The sequence below is a fragment of the Emydura macquarii genome, unplaced genomic scaffold (genome assembly GCF_026122565.2).
Source record: "Emydura macquarii macquarii isolate MOO-44397 ecotype Brisbane River unplaced genomic scaffold, CSIRO-AGI_Emac_v2 contig_1253, whole genome shotgun sequence".
Lineage (NCBI taxonomy): Eukaryota > Metazoa > Chordata > Testudines > Chelidae > Emydura > Emydura macquarii.
The window spans coordinates 45960487-45986314 of record NW_027131390.1 but is presented as its reverse complement, the minus strand read 5'-3'; the positions used below and the strand labels follow the sequence as shown (position 1 = coordinate 45986314).

The 25828-nt window shown below is 42.7% G+C and overlaps 1 protein-coding gene across 1 annotated transcript in view; it reads left to right on the top strand.

Annotated features, from left to right (window-relative positions):
• Positions 1-25828, top strand: part of COL6A3 (collagen type VI alpha 3 chain) — a 103277-nt gene that overhangs the window by 31965 nt on the left and 45484 nt on the right. Inside the window, exons 6-17 of the mRNA XM_067548661.1 lie at positions 3348-3944; positions 4891-5457; positions 7019-7639; positions 9077-9676; positions 10350-10952; positions 12936-13538; positions 18083-18429; positions 19146-19224; positions 20572-20717; positions 22841-22933; positions 23698-23751; positions 24899-24970. Coding sequence (XP_067404762.1) covers positions 3348-3944; positions 4891-5457; positions 7019-7639; positions 9077-9676; positions 10350-10952; positions 12936-13538; positions 18083-18429; positions 19146-19224; positions 20572-20717; positions 22841-22933; positions 23698-23751; positions 24899-24970 — 4382 coding nt within the window. The remainder of the gene's footprint in view (positions 1-3347; positions 3945-4890; positions 5458-7018; positions 7640-9076; positions 9677-10349; positions 10953-12935; positions 13539-18082; positions 18430-19145; positions 19225-20571; positions 20718-22840; positions 22934-23697; positions 23752-24898; positions 24971-25828) is intronic.

Sequence of the window (25828 nt, the reverse complement as noted above, 5' to 3'; positions counted from 1 at the left end):
AGAGATGAGTGAATCATCCATAATGGGTATTTAGTTCATTTAAATGTTACCTCTTTTCTATTTGCAAAACATTCATGAACAGATAGTTAAATTCTTTATAATGCATTTGTTATTTGAGGTTTTTCATTAATGTTTTTGTAAATCCCCCTCCCTCAGTATTTGTCATAAATATTTAGAACTTAAACTTGGAAATTTGTGCTACTCTGGTTAGCTACTTATGTCACATGGTATTGTTTCTTATCTCTGATTAGATGATTTCTGATACTAACCACCACAGAGCTAATTTTGAATATTACAATCAAATATGCAATTTGAAATTTGCTTTCAGTGGATATTTGATTGTGCAAGCTTCAAAATTTCTATTTGAAAGTACTGCATACGTGATAATAAAGCTTGACCATTCATTTGTTCAGAGAAAATGAACCTGAAAAGCTTGTGAGCATTGCTGACTTCTAATTCACTTTCAAATTCAAATTTGAAATTCAAATTTGAAGAAAAAATTCTCATTATTCACCCATCTCTAAAACTAAGTAGAGCATAAAACTAGTCTATAATTGATTGTGTTCATTAACAGTGTGACCCAAAAACCATTGAAGTCAATGGATTATTTTCATCGACTTCTGCAGTTTTTGGAACAGACCCTTACATGTTAACCTGAGTAATGTCTTCTGAACCAGTTTAGAATATATTTCAATAGATGGTTTATCGTTTATCTGCCTAACGATTTTGTACTAAGATTATCCTCAGGACTTTTCACCAGTGGAGAAATGTGAGGCTGGATTCTTATAATAAAATTCAGAGGGTCATGTCCTAAACTCACATTTCAGTCCCCTGTCATGAAAACGTCAGACAAATAAGGCCTTTTTCAGTCCCCATTAAGGTCACTATAGAGATTCCCTTTGACTTAAGTGGAGTTGGATCAGGACTGTGTTACTATCTATTTTCTCCAAGTTACTAAAATTATGACCCAGGGTGCAGAGAAACGTCATGGTTTTAAGAATCCTTTTAAAACTCAATGACTGCTCCACATGGAGAGCTGATGTTTTAAAAATCAATTTGCTTATACTGGTCCTTAATTAAGATGAATATCACGGGAAAAAAATCTATCATTTAACAAGCTTTTTCAAAATGTGTTTCCTGCTAATACAGTTTTGCATGGCTACATGTCAGCCCTGACATTCTTATTTCTAAATGCAAATTAAAAATGTCCTTAAACTTTTTATTCTTTAAAACTTATACATGTAGCTTCCCTCTTTGTCTCTCTGTCTCTGTCACACACATATCTGTAAACCAATGCTGTATGCAAGTGAATGTTCACCTCCAACAGCCCATTAGAAATATTACTACTGAGAGTGACAGGCCAACAAACTGTTACATTTCCAACTGATTATCTGAGGATATTAGCTCTCATCAAGGCCCTGAATACTAGTTTCATGGTGATCACACATGAGAACAGAGAAGAGCAGCTTAATCTACATGATTTGGCGGAAATAATTTCATTCCAAAGGAACTAATTTTGTCCTTTTGATTTTTAATGCCCTCTTAATGCACTGCAGAAAGAACCTGAGATAGAGAAAGGGATAATCTCTCTAATGTTGAACAAGTTAAAAGATGTCACACATTACCCTTGACAAAAGGATCTTCACAAAAGAGGAACGTGAGCGAGCATACAGACATGCTTATATATGTCTGTGGAGTTGGTATCCCTATGATACGTTGGAGAGGCATGCAATAAATTGCATAGGCAAGTGATAAATGTGTAGCTTACCTATGCAATTTGTCTCAAACATATGACCATGTCTCCAGCCCATTAATCCATCTCCTCTAACATTTCAAACTGCTCAGCAGCTTGAAACACCAGACATGTCATTTTAAACATCAACCTACAAGAAAAAAGTTGACTCCTGCATGTCCCTAAAAGTGGAATTTCCCCCAACACTGGTCCCAGCTAAAGTCCCAGTTTCAGTCCAGAAGCAATGGGCAGCTTTTCAGCACATAGAAATGTTATGATTTTAAAGTCTCATCTCATAGGACCTTTAAGAACTAGAAGTGGCAACGGGAAAAGGGAGTCTCCAAGGGTGAAATCCCAGGCCTATGGAAGTCAATGGGAGCTTCGGTATTTTACCATAAACCTCCCAGTGGGACTTAGCATTATCTTCTAGTCCTGTAAAGGACTGAGATATTACTTTAAAGCTATGACATTTTGGCCCAGATCCTGCAGTTTGGTGCACATCTCCAGAGCAAAAAGGCCTTAATGCTGATGTAGGGAGAATCCTCTGGTGGCACTGAACTGATGCCACCTTCCTCCGCGTTCCAGGGTATCATGGCTGGGCCAGGTATTATGCAACACCAATACGAGTGGCAAGAATTTGGACCTAAGCAAGGAGTGCAGGACTGCAAGTCTCCAAGCAGGGAAGTCCCTCTCAGTTCTACAGCCACTGACCGCAACATGCAAATCTGCCATTCTGCCACTAGGAAAGGTAGAGATACATAAGCATCACCCCAATATGGCCATGAGCAACACCTACTTAAAAAAAACACCTTACCAGTGAAAGCTATTTTAGGTGACCACTCAACGTACTGGCCAAAATTCTTAAGAGAGGTGGTCTTCTACTGAAAGTGGGCCAAATTGTACTCCATGGGCCATATTATGCTCTACACTGTGCCAAGGTAAATCTGGAGTAACTCTGCTGGAGTCCACAGAGTTACTTTAGATTTACACTGAGAGCGGAATCTGGCTCGCTATGCTTTGGGGCAGTCTCTTGGAATGGGAGATTGTCGAATAAGGTGGTACTGGTTTCACTATATTTGGCCATGATTCAGATCACAGTTTATTTTACATGCTACCAAGCTAACATTTTCTATAAGGCATTAATAAGAGGTAAAAAGTATTAATTAAATAGTATTTCACTCACACTAGTAGAAATATAGAGTAACTGCAGAGACCCAGATTCTAATCTGGTGTAAATTAGTGTTTCTCTATTGAAGTAAATGAAAACAGTTTACATCAGCTGAGGTTCTGGCTCAGAGCAACTACAGAGTACATAACCTTTCTGACAGGCATTAGTAGTAATATAAATGGTCTATACAGCAGACAAGGACTAGGCTCCATTTTTCAATACTGGCCATTCAAAAACCGTTTGCAGCACAAGTCAAAAACAAAACATCCAATAACTTCACATAATGTTCTTGCTGTTGCTCCCTTGGAAGCTCTCTCCACTTCTCCTTCTCTCTCCCTTCTCTCTAACAAGGTATACATGTGTGTACAGTGGATACTATATGCACACATGACAAATACTGGTATGTTTTCTATGATGTCTCATGTTATTTTCTCTGCTCCACTGCAGTTCAAAGCAAAAGGGATATCATCTTTCTTTTGGATGGATCACTCTACGTTGGAAATGCCAACTTCCCATTTGTACGCGACTTTGTTGTGAACCTAGTTAACGACCTTGATGTTGGAAATGACAATGTACGAGTCGGCCTAGTGCAGTTTAGTGACACTCCTAAAACTGAATTCTTTTTAAACACATTCCCAACCAAAGCAGCTACCATTGCTCGCCTGGGGCAGTTGTTCCCCAAAGGGGGGTCAGTGCTGAATACTGGCTCCGCACTAGACTTTGTCCTTACGAATCACTTCACTGAAGCTGGTGGGAGCAGAATAGATGAACAAGTTCCACAGGTCCTAGTCCTGCTTGTAGCAGGGCAATCTGCTGATTCAGTCGCGCAAGCTTCCAATGCATTAGCTCAGGCTGGAGTGCTGACTTTCTGTGTTGGAGTTAGGAATGCTGATAAGGCAGAACTTGAGCAGATTGCATTTCATCCCAGAATGGCATATTTGATGGATGATTTCAGTTCTCTGGCAGCTTTACCACAGGAATTAATTAATCCTTTAACAACATATGTTAGTGGAGGTGTGGCAGAAGTTCCACTTGCCCCTTCAGGTAATATCTATCTTTTTTCATGTTGACTGTATTAAATTGGTCTTGTTTCTTTTGATTCTTTAAAAATTGCCCAACTTCTTACTTCTCCAAGGCCCTAATCTAGTAAAGCATTTAGCCCATGCTTAACTCTATGTGGGTAGACTCAATGACCCACTGAAGTTAGCACTAACGTGCTTCAAGTTCAACAAGTGCTTAAGTGCCTTGCTAAATCAGCACCGAAATGGAGATCGGAATGGGTCTATGACCACCATACCAAATATCCTGCTTAATTTTCCCTGTATCCATTGTATCCTGACAACTTGGAATACATTAGTGACAATGATAGGTGCTTGTCTGTTCCAGCTCACATGTAGGGAGCGGTTACCGTTCCCCGCAAAAAATGAAATGAAAAGATTAATATTGTGGAGAACAGCAAGATCAACAAAAGCAAACCCCAAACATAAAAGTCTAGGGTCAACCCTTAATTGCAACAGCACTGAAATCAATGGGCTGGTATGGGTGTAGAGGAGGGCAGATTTTACTCCTGATAGTGAGTTAAAAGTTAATGAAAGTCTCTGACATTATCTCCAGAAATATTTGTGGCAGGTTTAAAGTTAACCTGAGACAAATAAATATATCCCCCCCACCCCCGTGTTCTTTTATTGTGGCTCTGTGCAAAAGGAGCTATTAAAAAGATTAACATTATTTAGTTTGGAAATGAGAAAATTAAAAGGAATTTGATAAATAGATAACAGGTGCTTCACTTTGCTTTGGAAAGTCAATGAAATTAAAAGGTGACCAAAGTGAAATAGTATCCCTTTGCATTTAGATACTTTAGTTAATGAAAATCACTCAATCATTTTAAATATCAAAATCCAGCTCCTTAATAGAAAAATGTTTCCATGATGAACCATAAAAAGAAAAAGGGTTGAACATCTTGTTTTCTTGTTCTTTCTGTTTGTTTTAGAGAGCAAGCAAGATATTTTATTCATGATTGATGGCTCAGCCAATCTATTGGGGCAGTTCCCTGTTGTCCGGGACTTTGTGCACAAAATTATTTCTGAGCTCAACGTGAAGCCGGATGCCATACGAGTCTCTGTAGCTCAGTACAGTGACAATGTCCAAGTGGAGTTCACCTTTGATCAAATCCCGTCCAAGCAGGAAACACTCCAGAAAGTGAAACGAATGAAGATAAAAACTGGGAAACAGCTGAACATAGGGGCTGCACTGGATTATGCGGTGAGGAACCTGTTCGTGACGAGAGCTGGAAGCAGGATTGAAGAAGGAGTCCCTCAGATCTTGGTCCTGCTTTCTGCTGGCAGATCTACTGATAACGTGGAACAACCAGCAAATGCCCTGAAAAAAATTGGTGTTGTCACTTTCATTATCTCAGCCAAGAATGCCGATCCCAGAGAACTAGAAAGGATAGTTTATGCTCCACAGTTCATTCTGAATGTTGATTCTCTTTCTAGAATTGGAGACATACAAGGAAACATTGTGAACCTAATTGAAACCATACCATATCAACCACCAGGTACAGAGAGCTTCACTTTCTTTGTGTTTTTTAATGTCGAAACATGTATCAAATTTGTTTAAGAGGACTAAAAAAATGTTGCAAAGATTGTTGTGAGTTAGAAGTAGATGCGAAATGATGGATCCTAGGCCCGATCCAAAGCTGATGAAAAGTCTCCCATTGACTTAAGTATGTTTTGGCTCAGGGCCAATAGAATTGAGGTTTAAAATGATTATGTTGCAAATGCTATTGTACATTGGTTTTCCTTCATTCAGGCCCTGATCCAATAAAGGGTGTAAGGGCATGCTTTCCTTTAGGCACAAACAGTCTCACTGAAGTAAAAAACCTATTTTATGATTTATGATTTGTATTATAAAGTATAATCTGCAGGCCACAACAGAGACTGCAGCCCCATTGTGCTAAGTGTTGTGCAAACATGGTGTAATAGACAGTCTCTGCCCTGAAGATCTTACAGTATGAATAGATGTAAGTGCTTTGCTGGATTAGGGCTACAAGGAACACGGCAGAATTGACAATTCAGTGCATAAATCGATTGCTTGCCATCCTAGATTCATTGGTCTATCTTTCTTCTTGAGTGAAACATGAGCAGCTTTTATATTTTGCACCCATAATCAACCAGTAAATTAAATGCTGTTGAATCAGTGGCAATTATAATTGAAGTAAATTAAAATAGTATAACTAAAATAAAGGATAACAAAAAGGTAACTATTAAATTATCAAAATTATAAACAGCATGGTACCATCATCTGTCTACACATAGGCCTTTTTTTGTGGAAGATTCCTGCTTTGCCAGCAAAGACAATGGATATTATGACCTCCTGCCAGTTGGTAGAGACAAGGAAAATTCAACATACTTAACATCAACCCTACATAAAGGGTCTAGCCAGATGAACCTGTTCAGTTCTTACTCTGTCTTTGACAGACAGTGACTGTTTTCAGGTTGGCCTGAACCAGGGTTTTGACATTTGGGGTGAGTTTGTTTGTTAGTAGAATTGATCAAGTTTTTTCATTTTTTTTTGAAATTTCAACTACATTTTTTCACAAAAATTATTGGGATTTTTTTCATATTTATTTTATTTTGCTGCGTTGAGCCAGTTGAAATATTGCCACTAAAATATTTCCACCATTGTCCATTCAGCTGTGGAATTTGTGTGCAGCTGGGCAGCATTACTTATTTCTAGGTTAGAATGCTCCCCAGGGAAGTTTTTTCTCTCTCTCTCTCTCCTCCATCATCCACTCATCTCTAGAGCACACTATGTGAAGTAGTCAACTAATGCCAATGCATTCCATTCCCTAGAGCCCCCCCCTTGCCCACAGACAAAGTAGCTATCACCCAGCATATGATGCCTCACGGTTTTCGCTGGATTTCCATCCATCTGTCCATTAGTCAAAAGCATTTGAATGCCTGGCTAAAGAGAAACTATAGAAAAACTAGATCATCATCTGTGATGCCTGACCTAAGATCCCAAGTTTTTCCTCTCTCTGTGAATCATGGTATACAGAAGATATCTACTTTACACAGAGAATCTGACTTATCTTCCCCTTCCCTCATTTTCTCCAGTAACAGAGGACGGAGATCAGAAGAAAGATGTGGTGTTTCTGATCGATGGCTCAGATGGTGCCATAAGTAGTTTCCCTGCACTGAAGGCCTTTGTTCAAAGAATGGTTGAGAGCCTGGATGTCAGTCCTGACAGGGTCCGTGTTGCTGTGGCCCAATACAGCAATTACGTAAGACCCGAGTTCCCTCTGAATGCCCACCCTGATAAAGCGGATGTGATCAGCGCCATCCAGGGCCTGTCCATTATGAGAGGTTCTCCTCTTAATACGGGTAGAGCCCTGGACTATGTCATAAAGAATGTATTCACCAGCTCAGCTGGCAGCAGAATAACTGAAGGTGTGCCTCAGCTATTGATTCTGCTGACAACTGGCAAATCAAGGGATGATGTGAGAGAGCCCTCAGTGGCCCTGAAGGCCAGTGGCACGGTGCCTTTAGGCATTGGAATTGGAAATGCCGATATCAAGGAGCTGCAGACCATCTCTTACGTGCCACGGTTTGCTCTTGCCGTTCCTGACTTCAATCAGCTGGATACCGCACAGCAGCTCATCTACAGAGTCACTCGGCTCTCACAGGAAGAAATCAGGACACTAGACCAGGTTCCAGAAGTTCCAACATCCGGTCCAGGTGAGATGAGGTTTTTGGCTATTGTGTCTGCAGAGTGATGCTCATGATTCAGAGACAAAAATGGATATTTAAATAACTTTACGTCCAGGAGGGCAGACTGCTACGTCTACACAGTCCACTGAAGTCAATGCAGGATCTGGAGTAGTGTCTTACAATAAATAAATGGGGTGATATATTGGTCAATAACTTAGTCACCAGACTATTTCTGACACCCCCCCCCACTACTCCCTCCCAAAGAAAACTAGATCGTTTAGATTTGATACTGACACTTTCATACTTCCATACTTTCATTTCTCAGACATTTATAATCCGGCCATGGAACTTTGCTCTGATCTGAAAGCTTGTAGAAAAGCCCATCATCATGAAGTAAACCTTTTTCTAGGAAACAGCAGGAGCTGGGAAAATAACTCTGGCAAATGTACGTCAATCTAGAGACGCAAAAGAGAGTGGGGTGTCAATGAACTCACTTTCTCAATGGCTAGATGGCAACTTTGCAATCTGCCCTTTGTAAAGAGTAGCTTAAGGCTGTGCGTCTCTGGGAAAAGACCAGAGGAGGATTAGTGGTTCAGAGATAACCCTTACAATTCTCCCCTGCTTCTCCATGCTTTGGGGAAGGGGCAAGTTACTTCGCTGTTTTTCAGGGAGTAGTTTACTACCTCAAGTACATGGCAAGCTAGTCTGATCAGCAAACCAGGGAAAGGTGTAGAGCCAGGGCTCCTCCCACTCCCTGGCCTTCACTCAGAGGCCTCATATCAGGAGAGCAACCATGACTCCTCCCTCCATGGCCAAAGTCGCAATCTGAGCAAGGGAGTAAAGGCGCCCTAAAAATTCTGTTCCCTGACAGCCAAGTGAAAGCGCTGACAGTCTAGGCCTCTGTGCACTAAAAGTTGCACATGTTTACAGACAAACCATGATGCCTTTTTCAAAAAATGAGTGGCTGTACCAAAGTGAGGTTGTGTGAGTGCAACTGAGGACAGAAGGTGGGCCTGCAGGGTCTAGCCTCACTTGGATTCCTAAGGTTGTACGTCAGAATTGTGCATAAGGACTGCAGACTAGATTTCCACACTTTTTAATCTTACAGCTGGGTTTCACTGGCGAGCTGGGTTCTGGACTGTGCCGACGACCCCCCCAAATGATGATGTATAATTGCACATCTGCGGGTACCATAAACTTTTGGCACTTTAGATCAGTGTTTCTCAACCTGGGGGTTTAGAGGGGTCGCAAGTGCAGAGCTGGTATTGGGGGTGGCAAGAAAGGCAATTGCCTGGAGCCACAGGGGCGCCATGAAACTAAGTTACATGCCTCAGCCCCGTGGGGGTGGGACTCAGGCTTCAGGGGTACAGTAGTTTGGAAAGGTTAAGAACCACTGCTTTAGATCATTTACTATTTCAACTCTCAGGCATGCGTGCATTGTCTAAAGTCTTTCTCTTTTCACAGTGAGCAGCAAGAAGGATGTCGTGTTTCTCATTGATGGCTCCCAGTATGCGACCGCTGAATTCGCTTTAATCCGTAGTCTGATTGAGAGGCTAGTGAATTCCCTGGATGTGGGTTTTGATGCCACCCGTGTTGCTGTGATCCAGTTCAGCCAGGACCCCAAGGTTGAGTTTCTGCTCAATGCCTACTCCAGCAAAGATGAAGTGCTGAGCGCTGTGAGAAGATTAAGGCCCAAATTTGGCCAAATGGTTAACGTAGGAGGTGCCCTGGAGTATGTGTCAAAGAATATCTTTACAAGACCTTCTGGAAGTCGCATAGAGGAAGGTGTCCCTCAGTTTTTGATACTGCTCTATTCCCGCCAGTCGGCTGATGAGATAGAGGACCCTGCCCTCCAAATCAAACAAATTGGGGTGGCACCTCTGACTATAGGAAAGGGTGTGGATCCTGAGGAGCTGAGAAAGATTTCTCTTAGTCCTGAGTACGTGTTCAGAGTGAATACCTTCCAGGAACTGCCCAGCCTAGACCAGAAGCTGCTGACCCCTATTACAACACTGACTTCAGACCAAATACAAAGGCTTCTGGGAGATGTGACAGTCCCTTCAGGTAAAACTGTCTGATTACCAAGTGCCTTTGTGTTGCTGTTAATGTAGATATTGCTAAGAGCGCAAATAACCTTCCATTCCTTCTCTGCCAACAAATGATTCCCTTCTTAAAAACAAATGCAGTACATTCGCACTGTCAGGAAAATGGAGATTTGGTAGAGATCTCATGCAAATATTGAAGGCTAAGGCCTTCTGGGCAAAAGCTGCATTACTTATCTTGCCCACAGCCCACTGAAGAGTTCTCTAGTTAAAATGAACACAAATCTAGGGCTAAATGAGGTTAGGAGCATTTAAGGAAATTAAGGCATAAAAAAATAAAAATCAGAGTGCTGGAGATTAGGATTTGGGGTGATATATGTTTATAATTTTGGATGTAACAGTTTAAACTGACTGCTAATGCCAAAAAACCCAAACAATACAAAACTCCACCCTCAGAAAGAAACCAAGTCAAATTCCATGCCTAAAGGCTGGGTTTTCACTTTAACACACAGCACATTTTAATATTCTCCCTTAAAAACAAATGCACATTTGCTCTGTCAGTTTCATCAGAGATCCCATGAGTTGGGTCAGGCTTGGGAAGAGAGAGCTCAGAAACCTTGCAGCAAAGCTCAGGCAAAGGAGGTTTTTCGCTTCAGTAAATTTCCTTTCTCCTTGGTATTTTTGTTTTCTTGCAGACTTGGATGGCAACGAGCGGGACATTGTTTTCCTCATTGACAGCTCTGACAGTGTGAGGACTGACGGTCTTGCTCACATTCGGGATTTCATCAACAGAATTGTTCAGCAGCTGGACGTTAGGCCAAGCAAAGTGAGAATTGGTGTGGCCCAATTCAGCAATACTGTCTTCCCAGAGTTCCTTTTAACAAAACACAAGACCAAAGAAGCGGTTATGCAAGCCATACGCCGCCTGAGGCTCAGAGGAGGGTCCCCACTAAATGTTGGAAATGCACTGGACTATGTTGTGAAGAATTACTTTATTAAATCAGCAGGGAGCAGAATAGAAGATGGGGTTCCCCAACATTTAGTCCTTCTCATTGGAGGGAGATCCCAGGATGATGTGACTACACCTTCTGCTTTGATTTCATCCATTGGGGTTAAAATCCTGGGTGTAGGAGCAAGGAATGCAGACATTATTCAGTTGCAGAGGATTACCAATGATCCTAGACTTGTATTCACAGTCAGAGAGTTTACAGCACTCCCATCCATTGAAACGAGGTTAATCAAATCATTTGAAGAACCTCAAGAGCCTACAACTCCACCTCCTCTAATTCCAGTTCCCGGTCAGTCTTTTATTCATGTTGGTAAACACTGGGGGAAACCTTTGGGCTACTGCATGGGATAAAATTCTAATATGTAAAGCCACTCAGAATTAATACATTTTAGTTCTTATTCCTTTGCTTGCATTTCCCTAAAGAATACTCACCAAAAGGACCTTGCAGAACTTGGAAAATAATAGAATTTAGGACACGAACGAGAGGGAAATGATTTAGTTGGATTTGGACCTGGTTTGAGTAGGGGCTGGTCTAGATGATCTACTGAGGTCCCTTCCAATCCTAATCTTCTATGACTCTATGAAATATGGTCCTCGTAGAAATAAATAATATATTGCATAGCGTAATATTTGGGCGGGGTGGGACCGTGCTCTGAGGTGACACTGATCAGTCTCGTGTTCAGGTGCATGGCAGGCTGGCTCTTGCTCACATGCTCAGGGTCTAACTGATTGCCAGATGTGGGATCGAGATGGAATTTTCCACCAAGTCAGATTGGCAGTGACCTTGGGGTTTTTTCACCTTCCAGCCTTATCTGGGTATATCTCACTGAATCAGTTTCCTGCCATTGTGGGGGGCCTCAGGCACTGGGCACCTTGATCCCTCCTGTTCTCTGCCTGTGGCACATAATAGTCATGTAGGCTGTCATACTTGGGTCTCATTTTGGTTGTTGGGTTTAGTGTGCGCAAGCTGGTTGGTGTTGGTGGCCTGTGCTAAACATGAGGTCAGACTAAATGATCTCACGTCCCTTCTAGTCTTAAACTCCATGCCTCTGTCATAAATATTATGTTGCAGAGCCCCTTTCTCCTGCTTATGTAGCTGAAGAAATATAATGATGAGTTGGACGTGATAGTGAAACATGACTTTTCTTCAGGTAGGACCAGCTCCAAATCTATTGAAGTCAATGGAAAGACTTCCATTGACTTCAAAGAGCTTTGTATCACGTCTATATTTAGGAGTTCTCCTAGCCTGAAAAAGATGCAGGCATTTTGCTAAAATAATGGTGATTTTGCACTTAGATTTGGGATTTGGAATTCCGCTCTCCCGTCCCCAATCTATCCTGTTCTCCACATTGATTTGAGCAGTGAGTGCTTGTATGTTGGGTGTCAATCGTCCAAACCTTTTGAAATACACAGTCATTCCTTTTCTCCATGCAGCCATCATTGTCTCTTTCAACAACCCTACCCTGTGCTTTTTGTATTCTCTGCATATAATCTGTCACCCTAAATGATTGCCTCAAGCCTGAGCATATGCATTCTCTTCTCCTTCCTGTTGCTATGATCTCTTCTTTTCCTAAGAGGTAATCTCTGCTTGATATTTTGCCAAATCCAAGTGTGGTCTCAATAGATCTTGCAGAACCTGCTTTGCTAGCTGGTCTCTTCAAATCTCACATTTCAGGGGGCTTAACTAGTGCATCGGGGCTTCAGGACATTTTCCCCAGACAGATTCATCTACGGATTTAGCAGGATAGCAGCAAAGACGCAGAGCAGGAGACAAAAAAGGGTTGTGATCAATGGAGACTTTGCAGATCAGGTGCTTAAATGAATTCCCCCATAGGGTGAGTTGTATTTGTGTCAGGCTGTATATTCTGACCAAGACTTTAAAAAGTGATGAGTGCATTTGGGTGCTAGCATTTTGGGGTACCCAAAAAGAGAGAGATCTTAAAGGGTCCTGATTTCCAAAAAGGCAGTGTCCACCTGCTCATTGAAAATCAGGTACCATGGAGTTTGACCACCCACGAAAGCAGGCATCCACTCACTTCTGAACTGCTTGGCCTTCACTGACTCATTCACTAATGCTGAATGAGCCATTGTCTTACTGCTCATCTTATTTTCTGAGGCAAGACATTTTTCTAAATGAAATGCAGAATTATTTCTAAGTGCAGCATGCAGCCTTTGCCTACAGTTTAAGAATGACCTTTTTTTCTCTATTGTTTGGGGCAATATTATGGGTGCCACACAGGATTTAATACTCATATTGTTTTAACTGTTTCAGATGGTAAAAAGCAAGCCGACATCGTGTTTTTGCTGGACAGCTCCATCAACTTAGGGAAAGAGAACTTCGATCAGGTTATCCAATTTGTATATTCCATAATTGATGCTCTATATGCATGGAATAAATCCATTCAGGTGGGATTGGCCCAGTACAACTCTGATGTGACTGATGAATTTTTTCTCAAGGATTATACCACCAAAGACCAGATCTTAGCTGCTATCTCCAAAGTAGCCTATAAAGGTGGCAGAGTGGCTAATACTGGAGAAGCCATCAAACACATCCAGGCAAAGCACTTTGTGAAAGAGGCTGGTAGCAGGATAGAGAACCAGGTCCCTCAGATTGCTTTTATTGTGACCGGAGGCACACCTTCGGATGACGGACAATCAGCTGCATTGTCACTTGTAAATTCAAATGTCAAGGTGTTTGCCGTGGGTGTGAAAAACATTGACCTAGATGAAGTAAGCAAGCTGTCCAGTGACAGTGCCACTGCTTTCAGAGTGGGAACGGCCCAGGAACTTTCCGAACTGAACGAGCAAGTCTTGATTACTCTTGATGATGTCATGGCAGCGCAGCTGTGTCTGGGAGTGAGTGATGTTCCAAGAGGCAAGTGCAATCATTTAAAAATATTATTTTCGTGTATAGTTCTCCTCTTGAAACACTTTATTTGCTTTAATCAGCCTCTGCCCATAGCATCATTGTGTTCCTGTTCCCATGCTTTCTTAAGCCTTGCTCTTGCAAATTCTCATAAGTGGGTGCAGCCCTGCATGGTCATGGCCCTAGACTGCAAACTCTTCCCTAGTTAGTAAGCTCTTTGGCATTAGAACCATGCCTTCATATGCATTTGTGCAGCACTTAGCATACATGAGGTGCTACTGCAGTATATGTCAAATAAGAACCATCCCAACAGGCGTTTTAAGATGACAAACACCTGCATGACTGATCACGTGTTGACAACAATAGCATCTCCACTTCAAACAAAATGTTATTAAGGAATCTGATACTGCCCTGTGGATTTAAGTGTTGTTATATCTGACTGGCCCCTTTGTACTGATTTAATCAGTTTTCATGACCCCAACATTAGGAGGATAAAAGCAAGCACCTAAACCAGAGCAGCCCCCACATTATAGCCAGGCTGAATCTGTGATTGACAAGAGTCTGGGAAATCTGAAGGGTCTCCGTGACCCCACAGTTACGATGCCATCCTCTTCCTGACAACTTTGCCGATAAAGGGCAGGTGGGAGCCCAGATGAGGGAAAATATCACTGCCAAGAGATGTTTTCTTGAGCAAGGACTAACACTTGTTTGAGGGAAGCTGGCAGCTGTCCTGAATTAGGGAGATGTCAGCAATCACCACCAGCTATAATCTCATCACCTCCCCCCTCAGTGTTACTAGTTCTGAAAGGCTAATTCATACCTCCAGGAACTCAGCAAACAACACTGCTCACAGCTCATCTATAGGGTTGACTTTTGTCCAGTGGCGGCGTGACATCTGGACATCACCTGTCTGGATAGAGATCTGTCCCCAACAAAGCAGCCAGTCCAGCCTAAATGTGACTGATCCGATCCACACGCAAAAAAAAAGAGAATTCCTCACAGCCAGAAATAATTCTCTCTCTTTCCATGTGATGACAGCCTCCATTCACCAAGTTATTCTCGTGCAACAGTCCTGCTCAATGAGACTTCACAGATACCCAGAGAAGAAGAAATCTTTCCACAACAGCCAAAATCTAGGACTTCAAACTTTCTATGCTGTATGAAACTGGCTTTTAAAAAATGAGGACCATTGGTGTCCTAGCCTGTCTCCCACATGTTATATCGGTCATGGACCATCTGGATCCAAGGACCTGTCAGTATAAGGGACTGGCAGAAGCTGCCACTGTATCACTGGTGGCAGGCAGTAAATGGCCAAATGTCCCTCTAGGCTATCTACAGAATGGCCCACTAGTTGTATAGCACTCTTTTTTGCAGATGTCTAACGCCCAACAAAATCCATCACCCTGAGAATGGACCAATGAAAGTTAAGGGTAGACCTTGATAAAAGGGGTAAATCTCACTACTCTTCCACACGATCCTTAATTCTCTATTATATATAGTTATACCCAATTCTGATTTAAAGGCAAAATCCAGGGTGAGGCCACCTGTCAAGCCTGAATTCACGGGCATAACATTCATTCTAATCACGGGCTGTTAGTTTTTAATTTCATACTGTTCATACTGAGTTTGTCAGTACTCTGCTATAACTGAGCAGGCGGTTTCATTAACAAGGTGTCGGCCCTGGGGGGCTGGAAGGGTTTGTAGCTGAGTTGTTCCAAATCCCAGAGGTTTGCACTGAGTTTTCTGGAGAGCTCTCTCACGAAGGGTGCCTTGGGGATCTGTGGGGGTACCCCTCCGGAGGCGGTGAGAGACGCAGTGGGAGCTGGATTCCATTAGTGAGTTAATGACGTTCAGCCCTAGGGCTCTTTTCATTAGGCCCCTAGGGTGCAGTTCCTTTGCTTTCCGAGCGCCTGACTGAGATAGGGGCCTTGGACGAGAAGGAGCTTGCTGACAGTGAATCTGTGGGCCTTGGAGGATACATTGGGAAGCAAGCAGGGTGCATGACTGGAATGATGACATCCTCCCTTGAGTTGATAGGAGTGGGGGTGTCTGACCCTATTGCATGACAGGACTGGTGTCTGCTCTTATGACTGATGGCTTTGCCTACACTGTGGGTGAGATGCTCAGTGAAGTGGTATTTCTGGATCCTCAATTTTGCCTATTGTCCTTCAGGGGCTTGGCGGTCTTGCGAGCCTTTTGTTATCTGCATTGAACACACCTACTAGGAGATTCATTCTCTGATGTGGACCTGGTCATGGTTGCCCTGGCCTTTGTGACCTCCTGATTGGACTGAGAAGCTCAGATAGCACTGTGATGGGCGCAGGAGAGGAACCTGGGTAGACTAGAATTGCTGTCATGCCCTTTACACTGAGATATCCTTGAAGAACACTCGAAAGCCATAGCTGGTGCAGAATTACCAACTTGCTTGGCTGTATTGGTTGCAAGAATCATGTGAAACCAGGGCTGAAAAGACAGCGTGGACTCCCTGTTTGCTTCTGGGTGTGGCGGAGTGTAGATCTGGTTCTATAAAGCTCTCGAGAATGTGAGCGAGCTACTGGGAAAGCCACTTCTCTGGATATGGTGGCAAGAGTCAAGATCAGCTGATAGGCTCTCTCTTTCCACCCTATATTTGAATGACTGGAGGGCTGGAGGATATGTCTCTCCAGAGGAAGGTTTCCACCTTGGAATTTGTTTAGCCCATTGCTCTTTTCCTCTGCAGCTGTTGACCTTCATTGGGTCTCATGCTAAATAGGCACCGAGATTTGCAAGTGAAAGGACACAAAAACAAACAAACCCCCAATGCATTAAAAATAACCTAAAAACAGTGTTCCTGATTCATCTGTGACATTTGCATAATTATTATCATTTTTTTTAAATGAATCCAATTTTGTGAGATTGCAACAAAGGGCAAGCCCTTGAACTGCTGAGGTTTTTGAGTCCCATCGACACGTTTTCACACGTCACTCAAATGTACGTTCAAATGATCAGGGAAAGCCTGCTCAGTAATGGACATCTACCTTTCTTTCTTAGTTACAGCTTGATTCTGTGACTCATACTGGGCCTGATCCAGAGCTGTTGAAATCAATGGAAAGCTTCTCCTTGACTTCACTTCCTTTGACTTCAACGGACTTTGGAGCAGGCCTCTTGAGTGGTACTCAAGTGAGTAATCCTATTGAATTAGGTGCATGGAGATGGGGGAGAGCCTTCTCTCTCCTTGTAGTTGCACAGAGAAGACGGCGAGTACAGTTGCCCTCCATATTGGACCACCTGAGGAGGAGTTATGCCTCCCTGAAACAATTTCCCTCCCTCAGTTCCCCCCTGGGCAATGCAGTTCTGCCCTAGCCCTTCCTCAGGCTAGTGACTAAATGCCGCAGAATGGCCCTGTGAGTAAGGGTTGCATGTCCCTTATTTATTGTTTCATGTTTCTCAGACTGTGGTCTGTAGGCCAATGCTGTTCCACTAAGCATGAGCTGCCAGGTCACATGATGCTGGCTCCTCCTTAGTTCCAGCCGGATGCATGGATGGAGAGATGCCAAGATGCATGGAGAAGCAGCTGGCAATAAGGACAGTCAACCAGTGTAGCTGAACATACACAGCTGCTGATGTTGCTGCAGGGTTATTGCATGACTGGAAAGTGGATCCAGACTGGTAGGGGTCCAGTGGATGGACTGAGTGATGGGAGGGGAGGGGAGACTGAGTGATGTTCTCTTTATTAAGATGTGGTCCCTGCTGGGGAAAAGTTAGACCCATCCAATGATACAGATAAGAATCACATTTTGCATCTATCATCGCAGCTTTCATCCAAGGATTTCAAAGCACTTCACAGAGATTAATTACGCTTCAGAACATTCCTGTGAAGTAGATCAGCACAGATGATAAAATTGGGGGCAACAGAGTCGAATGGCCAGATGATACAAAACTGCATAGTGGCCAAACTGGGACTAGAACTCAGGAGTCCTGGCTTCCAGTGCCTTGCTTTAACCACTAGATTTTTTCCATCTCATATTAAATATTTGCACTTATTCTCTCCTAGAAGAATGCAAGACTTGTAATTCTGTACAGATCAAGATAAAATTAAACTCCAGATTTTGGCCACAAATTGGAAATTGTAACAAATGAAAGCAGAAAATAGTTGTCCACTATTAAAGGACAGACAAGCTCTAACAGAGGCAAAACAAGATATTTCCCCATGCGATGTATGATACATTTATTGCTTAGTGGATTCATTCTCTATTTGTTTCGAATAGATTAAGTCAAATTCTAAACAATAGCTACATAGAAAAAAACATAGGCCCTTTTCCCAATATAACCACTTTTTATTAATTATTCTTATTATAAGAAGCAACTAGAGACACAAACCAGGTTCCGGGCCCCATTGTGCTTGCCATTGTACAAACAAATAGCACAAAAATAGTTGCTGGTTCAAAGAGCTCACAATGTAGGATTCAGACAATGGATACCCAGTTCTGGGGGTGCTCTGCTCTGAAACAATCATTACTTCCCACCCCACCTTACTCTGTGTCTGAATGAGTCTATACATTTTTCCTCTCCAGACTGTAAACTGGACGTGATACTTGGGTTTGATGTCTCGGATGTTGGATCTGGGCAAAATATATTTAATTCTCAGAGAGTTTTGGAGTCCAAGGTTGAGGTCATTCTGAACAGAATTACCAAGATGCAGAGGATCAGCTGTACTGGCACCCAGCCGCCAACTGTGCGAGTGGCAATCATGGCCCAAACCCCAACTGGCGCAATTGAAGGATTTGACTTTTCCGAGTACCAGCCTGAATTGTTTGAGAAGTTCCAAGGCATGCGCAACCGTGGCCCATATGTTCTGACAGCAGAGACGCTGAGATCTTATCAGAACAAATTCAGAACAGCTCCTGCTGACACTGTGAAAGTAAGTTTAGGTTCCCCTTTCATTGTAGAGGTTTTTCTATGTGCTTTGAAAGAGAAACACATTGGGCAATATTATCTGCTGGTTTAAATGAGCACAGCTCCATAGAAGTGAATTTAGCTCTGCCAGTTTACACCAGGTAGGAAATTGCCCCATTGAAATGTTGAGAGTGTGAAAGATTTCCTGACACTGAAAAGCGAAGATCTCTGATTGTATGTTTTTTAAAAATTTTTTTTCTTTATTTGGAATATTGCTGTATATAATTTAGTTTAATTGATGCAGGTAAATTAATAAGCAAAACCTCTTAACCCTATAGTTTTGCTGCACTTAAGTGGCATTTTAAAATATATTGTCAGACATAACACTATTGAACGTCACTCCAGCTAATATCTGAGAGTCCTGTTTTGGGCTATTTACCGAGCTTTAGCTATTATTGACTGGAAAATGTAACAGGATCTGGCACGTAAAGCTAAAAATCCATACATTTGAAGGGCAGGAGGACCATTAAGACCAGCCAGTCTGACCTCAGACGAAATGTGCATCCGGGGAAAGTGTGTTACTGCAAGGTCGGCTCTGAATATTATGGTGTAAATCCATGTCATTTCATTGAAGGCAATGGAACTAAGCTAACGGAGACTAGCTGAGAATCTGGCCACCATAGCGCTGTGTGTGGATATGTTTCACAGTTGAGGCCTGATCTGAATTTGTTTCCTTCCCAGGTGGTAATCCACCTAACTGATGGTGTAGATGGTGGAATGGCTCAGTTGGAAGCTGCATCTACCGCGCTGCAAAGAGAAGGTATTATACTAGAGTGCAACGACACACATTTCATTTTGCTTCATTTTGACCTGGGTTTCGAACAAATGAGATGTGCCCACCTTTTTGCTGAAAGGCGACTTCCATATTAAACTAAATTCCATAAACACGTGCTGTTTTTAAATGATTTAAATAATCCGAGGGAGGCGTTATGTTGACGGAGGATCTATGTATGTTATACGGTAGGCAGAGGCAAACCCATGCTGAAAGACTCAGAACTGAATCTGCACATCACAGAGTTTGGGGCAAAGGTGTTGTAGCGCAAGCAAAGATCCACCCGGTAAATTAGATTAACGCACCGCTCTTATCCAGTTTACATTAATTAATAGATTGAGACCTGTGACGACAGAGGGTTCCTGGGACGCTGATTGTGCCAAGTGAGGACAGTGCAGGACTGGAAATGGAATCATAGAATAGCGAGTCCTTCTGGTACAGAACAGGCACAGCACCACCAATAGGTCCTGAAGGGATCTTCCAAAGGATGAGATGGGAGTTGAATGTCCACACTCATTCATGGAGTGATTCTGCAAGCCCTCCATACACAGAACTCCCATTGTCTGCAGGGGAAGGACTGGACACATTGCCTTTGCTCCTTTCACTTGGGACTATATACAGGCTAGACTGTGCCCTTCAGGAACAACCCTGCACTGCCTCTGGAGACTTTCTGCCTCCTACTGCACTGTGGGGGGGTACAAACTGCTACACCCCTTTAAAGAGTTCAGCTTAGTCCCTGCCCTCACTCAGCATTGACCGTGGTTCTCTCCCCTTCCTGCCCCCTTCCGGGAATAGCGCTCATCCTGGGACAGCTCCGAGCAGAGAAGCTGCAAATCTGACCAAATCTTCTGCAGACTGCACAAGAGCGGTGCAATTCCTCGCTCCCTCCCTACTGCACCACCCATATTTGGGCCAGTTGGAATCTAGCCCCATGACAAGAATGTTGGTCATCTGGCCACCTGCCTCCCCTGGGCTGAGCTCACCAATTAGCTTTATAAGGAGAAATGCAGAGCCAACAGGTGTTTCAGCTATTAAATGAAGCAAATTGGATTCAGGCTAGTGAGCTAGATGTGAAAAGCCATGTGTGCAGCCCATCTACTAGCTACTGGCTAAACATGATGATGACTCACAAACCCAGAGAGAGGCAGAAGGATTGTTAATTCCTTGCCTTATCCAGACCCCTGAAATCATTCAAGTTAATGAACATGTGCCAATGTTTTTTTAGATTTGCAGTTGAACAGACAGGGACAATTCATTCTCTGATTTTTACACTATGCATGCTTTCAAGTGTTTACTCGCTCTTCCACAGAAATGCTTTCTGTTCCAATTCTCTAGGGGTAAAGGCTCTCATCTTTGTGGGGCTGGAGAGAACACCAAATATTGAGGATGTGATGCAGCTAGAGTTTGGTCGTGGCTTCACATATAACAGGCCTCTCAGAGTAAATCTACTGGATCTAGATTTCGAGTTGGCAGAGCAACTTGTAAGTAACTTTGAGCTGACAACCTAACTTGTACAGAGCAGAAACTTTACAAACACTCTGGCTGGATCCTCAGCCGGTGAAAATCCTCCATCCCTGAAGCTATGCTGATTTACACCAGCTGTGGATCTAGCTCTATAACCTCAGTTATGCATTTTTGTGGAGACTGCAGTGAATAAAAAAGAAATCCTGATTTTCTTGTGTGAACTGGTATTGCTCTATTGACTTTAATATCACCTGAGGATTCAGCCCAGTATTCTAGATCTGATGCCACTGAATGGGACTATTATTTCCCTGTTCCGAGAAGTTAGGCCTCTGTTTATGCAGTTTGCATTGGTCTTTCTTGGTGCCTTATGGCACTACAAACTCGTGGCTACTTTGCTCTCATTCCGTGTCACCATTAAATCTCTTTAGCAGTGCTGCTTTCTTGGTTCCTTCCTCTGCGTGGCTAGCTGACTTTCAGTACTATTTTCTGATCACGAACTAGCTTGCAATTTTATTATTGTACACCCATGTATGTAATCTCTCTAGGGACTCTTTGCGATACTTTTCTATCTTCGTTGGCATTTGCAGCTGCTCCCACTTTAGTATCTGCTGCCAGTTTTATTACTTGCCTCTTCCAGATCATTAATTAAAATGTTAAATAAGACCAGATTTCACCTGTGATACTTCCACTGGACACTTCTTCTGCCCCAGATCACTACATAGCCATTTAACTTACCCTTTGGCTTGTGTATTTGAGCTAGTTTTCAGTCTACCTCTGTACAATTCACTTTGAATGAATTTTCCTACTAAAATGCTGAGAAGAGATAGGTGAGACCTTTGTGACAAACAATTTATCTGGTAAAAACAACAAGAGTCCTGTGGCACCTTAAAGACTAATACATTTCTGCGGGCATAAGCTTTCGTGCATCTGACGAGGTGGGCTGCAGCCCACGAAAGCTTATGCCCATAGAAATTTGTTAGTCTTTAAGGTGCTACAGGACTCTCATTGTTTTTGCTGTATACAGACTAACACTGCTACCCCTCTGAAATTTATCTGGTGAATTTAGTTATCGGTTTCCTTTTAGTGAACTATCCAAAACCAGACTACCTTTTATTGATTTGTTCGCTCTATGAAATTGTTTTGGACAAATGACTTTCAGCCTGCGGAATGCCTGCAGGTTGCTTGCCGTGAGGAGTCTTTGGAGTAATCCGTGTCCATGATTTGACATTTCAGCACAGGGATTGGTCACCTAAAATCACATGGGCATTGTTTCTGGGTGAAACTGCGGCATACCAAGGCCAGCGCACCATTCCACTCTCACTCACCTCTGCACTGGGGTGAACTGAAATCCTCTATTCCCTGATTATGTGATCTAGACTTCCACTTCTGCCTGAAAAGGAGTTTGCTTGAATCTCATCTAGGAGCCTGGCTTTCACTTTCCATGAACATTTGTAAAAACACATCTTTGCTTGCATGGATGTTTGTGAAAAGGAAACAGAAAAGGTTGCACATATAATGGAGGCAAAATTCCATTTAAAAGTGGATAACATCCTTGTGAATATTTTTTCTCCATCCTTGCCTGGCTCTGTTTCCGTATCAAATCCACTAATATCTAGGTCCTTACCCTGCAATGCAATTTCTTCACACAACGCACAGTCAACCTGTGGAACTCCTTGCCACAGGATGTTGTGAAGGCCAAGACTATAATGGGGTTCAAAAAAGAATTAGATGAGTTCCTGGAGGATAGGTCCATCAGTGGCTACTAGCCAGGATGGGCAGGGACTGCTGTTTGCCAGAGGCTGGGAATGGCTGATGAGATGGATCACTTGATGATTGTGTTCTATTCCTTCCCTTGGAAGCATCTGGCGCTGGCCACTGTCCAAAGACAGGATGCTGGGCTAGATGGACCATTGGTCTGACCCAATATGTCGTTCTTATGTTCTTAATGAAACCTTGCTCAGCATGAATAGAGCCTGAACTCTATTAATTGCAGAGCTCATTGCAGGATTGGCGGATAAGCCTGAGCCCCTTAATCTACTAAATTACTCTTCCTGCATACGTACACATCAGGCAGCCAGATGAACGTTGCTTAGGGAGTTCATGTCCTTGCTGAGTTTTTAACCAGATTCTTTCATTATAGGACAATGTTGCTGAAAAAGCATGCTGCAAAGTACCATGCAAGTGTTCCGGACAGCGGGGAGATAGAGGAGTGCCGGGTACCATTGGACCAAAAGTATGTTGCTGCACCTAGTTTCATAATAACCGAGCTCAGGTCCCTTTCACAGAAATCATCTCCAGTTTTCAGACTTTTCCCTTAATAAAGAAATATAAACGTAGCATTCACTCACTCCAGCATCCTGCATTCCCACCTGAGAAGAAACTAGTTACCACGTTATTATTTTAAAGGCACTTTTTATTAAAAAGGTTTTGAACTGTAAAATTGTGCTTTAGAAAAAAAGATTGGCTTGTTTTAAAATTACGCTGCATCGGGAGGGTTGAATTTTAGAGACAATAATTTAAAGCAACACTAATGAAACTGCAGGGCTTCATGTTACATAGGTTCTGAGCCTGACTGGAGACTCCAGATGGAACTGTAATAAGAAATTCTGAATGAATACCATTACTGATTGTGCTAGGTAGTATACAAAAACATAGTAAGAGACAGAGCCTACCCCTAACAATTTATCATCTAATTTAAGACAACACACAAGAAGCAGGTGGAGCAATCAGATGGGAGAGTGTAGGGAAAATGGAGGCTCATAGAAATAGAAAATATGTGGTTACATCGACGAGCTATTCACGCAGCTAGATGGTTTGTGGAAGTTGTAATCAGATTATTCAATTTAAATAGTTTACTTTTAGGTTATATGACATGCACATCTGCTCAGTATTAAATCCAGGGGTATTTTGAACAGGGGTTTAAAGAGAGAGGACAGATTATTGAAAGTAAAACTCAGATGTTATGTGAAAAATGAACTTATCTGCGTTTGTTTTTAGGGTATTTCGGGCGAGAACGGCTACAGAGGCTATCCGGGTGATGAAGGCGGACCAGTAAGTAATGGTCTAAAGCTATATTGCATCATAGGGGAATGAAGGGTTGCTCATCATTGCTCAGATTGTTTCTGGCTGTGGAGGTGGTGGGGAGCTGGGATTTTCTGACCAACAGTCCCTCCTGCGAACAAGGGGGTGGGCCAGGCAGGGAGCAGGGTGAGCCCTGGTTCCAACCCCTACTAGTTGCTGGCCAGAGTAGCTGGCCTGACTCTCAGTGGGGAGTGAAAAGCATCAGGAAGTGTACTACCCCTTGGAGCAATGGGTAAGCTGGGGAAGGTTTGCCTCTCACTCTGTGGGCTGCTTCTGAGATGGTTCACCAATTCACCACACCTTATGCAGGGCAGGTTGTAAAGTACCGATCTGGTCCAGAACAGCTTTGACTGTATCTGAGTTACATAGAAAGCCAAGTAAACAGAGCAAGCACCCAGCCTATGTGTATATAGGGAACACCCAAAGAAATCGATATTGATGAAAAGAAATGTGGAGTGATTGTGTTGCCCTTTCCAGCCCAACATTTGGGATATCAGACAGTAACAGTGATGGTGAAGACAATGAATCCCATGATTTACATTTCTTATTAAAATCATCTCCTCTGAACAGTTACTTTACCAAAAACTAAGAAACAAACACCCCGTGGTGCATAGCACCAGATGGTGAGATGGAGGCCAAGTGGCTGGTTTTTCTCATCTGTCCAGCAACACAATAGATACTATCTGAATGCAGAATTTGGCTTCTATGTGTCATGGGAACTGTGTATGAATAGTTAAGAACAGATCTCATTATAGCCCCATCCAGAATGCATTTTATTCTAAGAGAACCTCATAAAACAATTGGGTCTTTGAGAGGCGAGAGACAGTTTGGAAAGAAGATACTTTTCAATTGCTTCCAAAGACTAGAGTTGGCCCCCACGTCATGACAAAGGTCACTGGCAGCATGCTGTGAGAAAACTCACACTGCAGCTGCCTGCCCCGTCAGTTGCTGATCTTTGGAAAGTACTCTTACATTTTATCATGTAAACATGCAGAGCCCTTATATACATTTTCAGTTTCTAGTCCAGTAAAACCACGATCCAGACATGTAGATAGACAAGGTTGGATGGAGCATGCTGTTTCGTAGACAATTACTAATGGCTCCATTCTTACAACAGGGTGAACGGGGTCCACCAGGTGTCAATGGAACTCAAGGATTCCAAGGTTGTCCTGGTCAGAGAGGAACTAAGGTATGTTTTTAATGAACCTCTAGAGAACACAACCAGATCCTAAGTGGATGTCAACCAGTGTAGATCCATTGCAGCTGTTTTACAGAAGCTAAGGTTCTTCTGTAAAATTAGGAAAGAGCTATTTTCCTAAAACAGCCTGGCAGAAATATGGTGCCTTCAACATACGTCACAGCATCAGTTTCTCATTGCATTGTAATGTGAAGGAACAATACCATGCAAAGTGCTTAAAACCAATATCACATAAACGCAGTCTGCAGACAAGATAATATTATCGTTGGGAGCCTTTGCAGCTGGACCAGAGGGGAGAAAGGACTTTGGTTTTCTTGACACCATCACCATGTGTGAATCTTGGCTCAGGACTGGGATTGTGTGTGGGCGGGAACCTGTAATTGCGAGAAATAGAGCAAAATGAGAAGATGACTACCATTTTAAATGGATGTATTCAATAATGGCTCAAAAAAGGGGACCAGAAAAGGAAAAACTTGGGGAGATTTGCTATTTCCCCAATAATACATTTTTATTATAAAGATTTATTATAAAGAAAGGACCATTCTGCCCATCTAGTCTGACGTCTACATAACACATGCCAGAGAATTTCTCCCAGGGTTTCCTGCATCACACCCATATCTTGTGGTTGAACTAGAACATATCTTTCAGAAAGATATAGAGTCTGGAACGTCTCTTGGATATAGATTTATTGCGACTCAGAAAAGTGATGAGGCATAATTAGACTGAGTAGAAGGGGATTTGTTTAAGGAGCAAACTATTTTTTTAGGCCACTGGCTAAAATGCACATTACTTTGTGATGCATCACGGGAACAGGGAAGAGTGCACAATCTCTGAAGCAACTTCATGGGC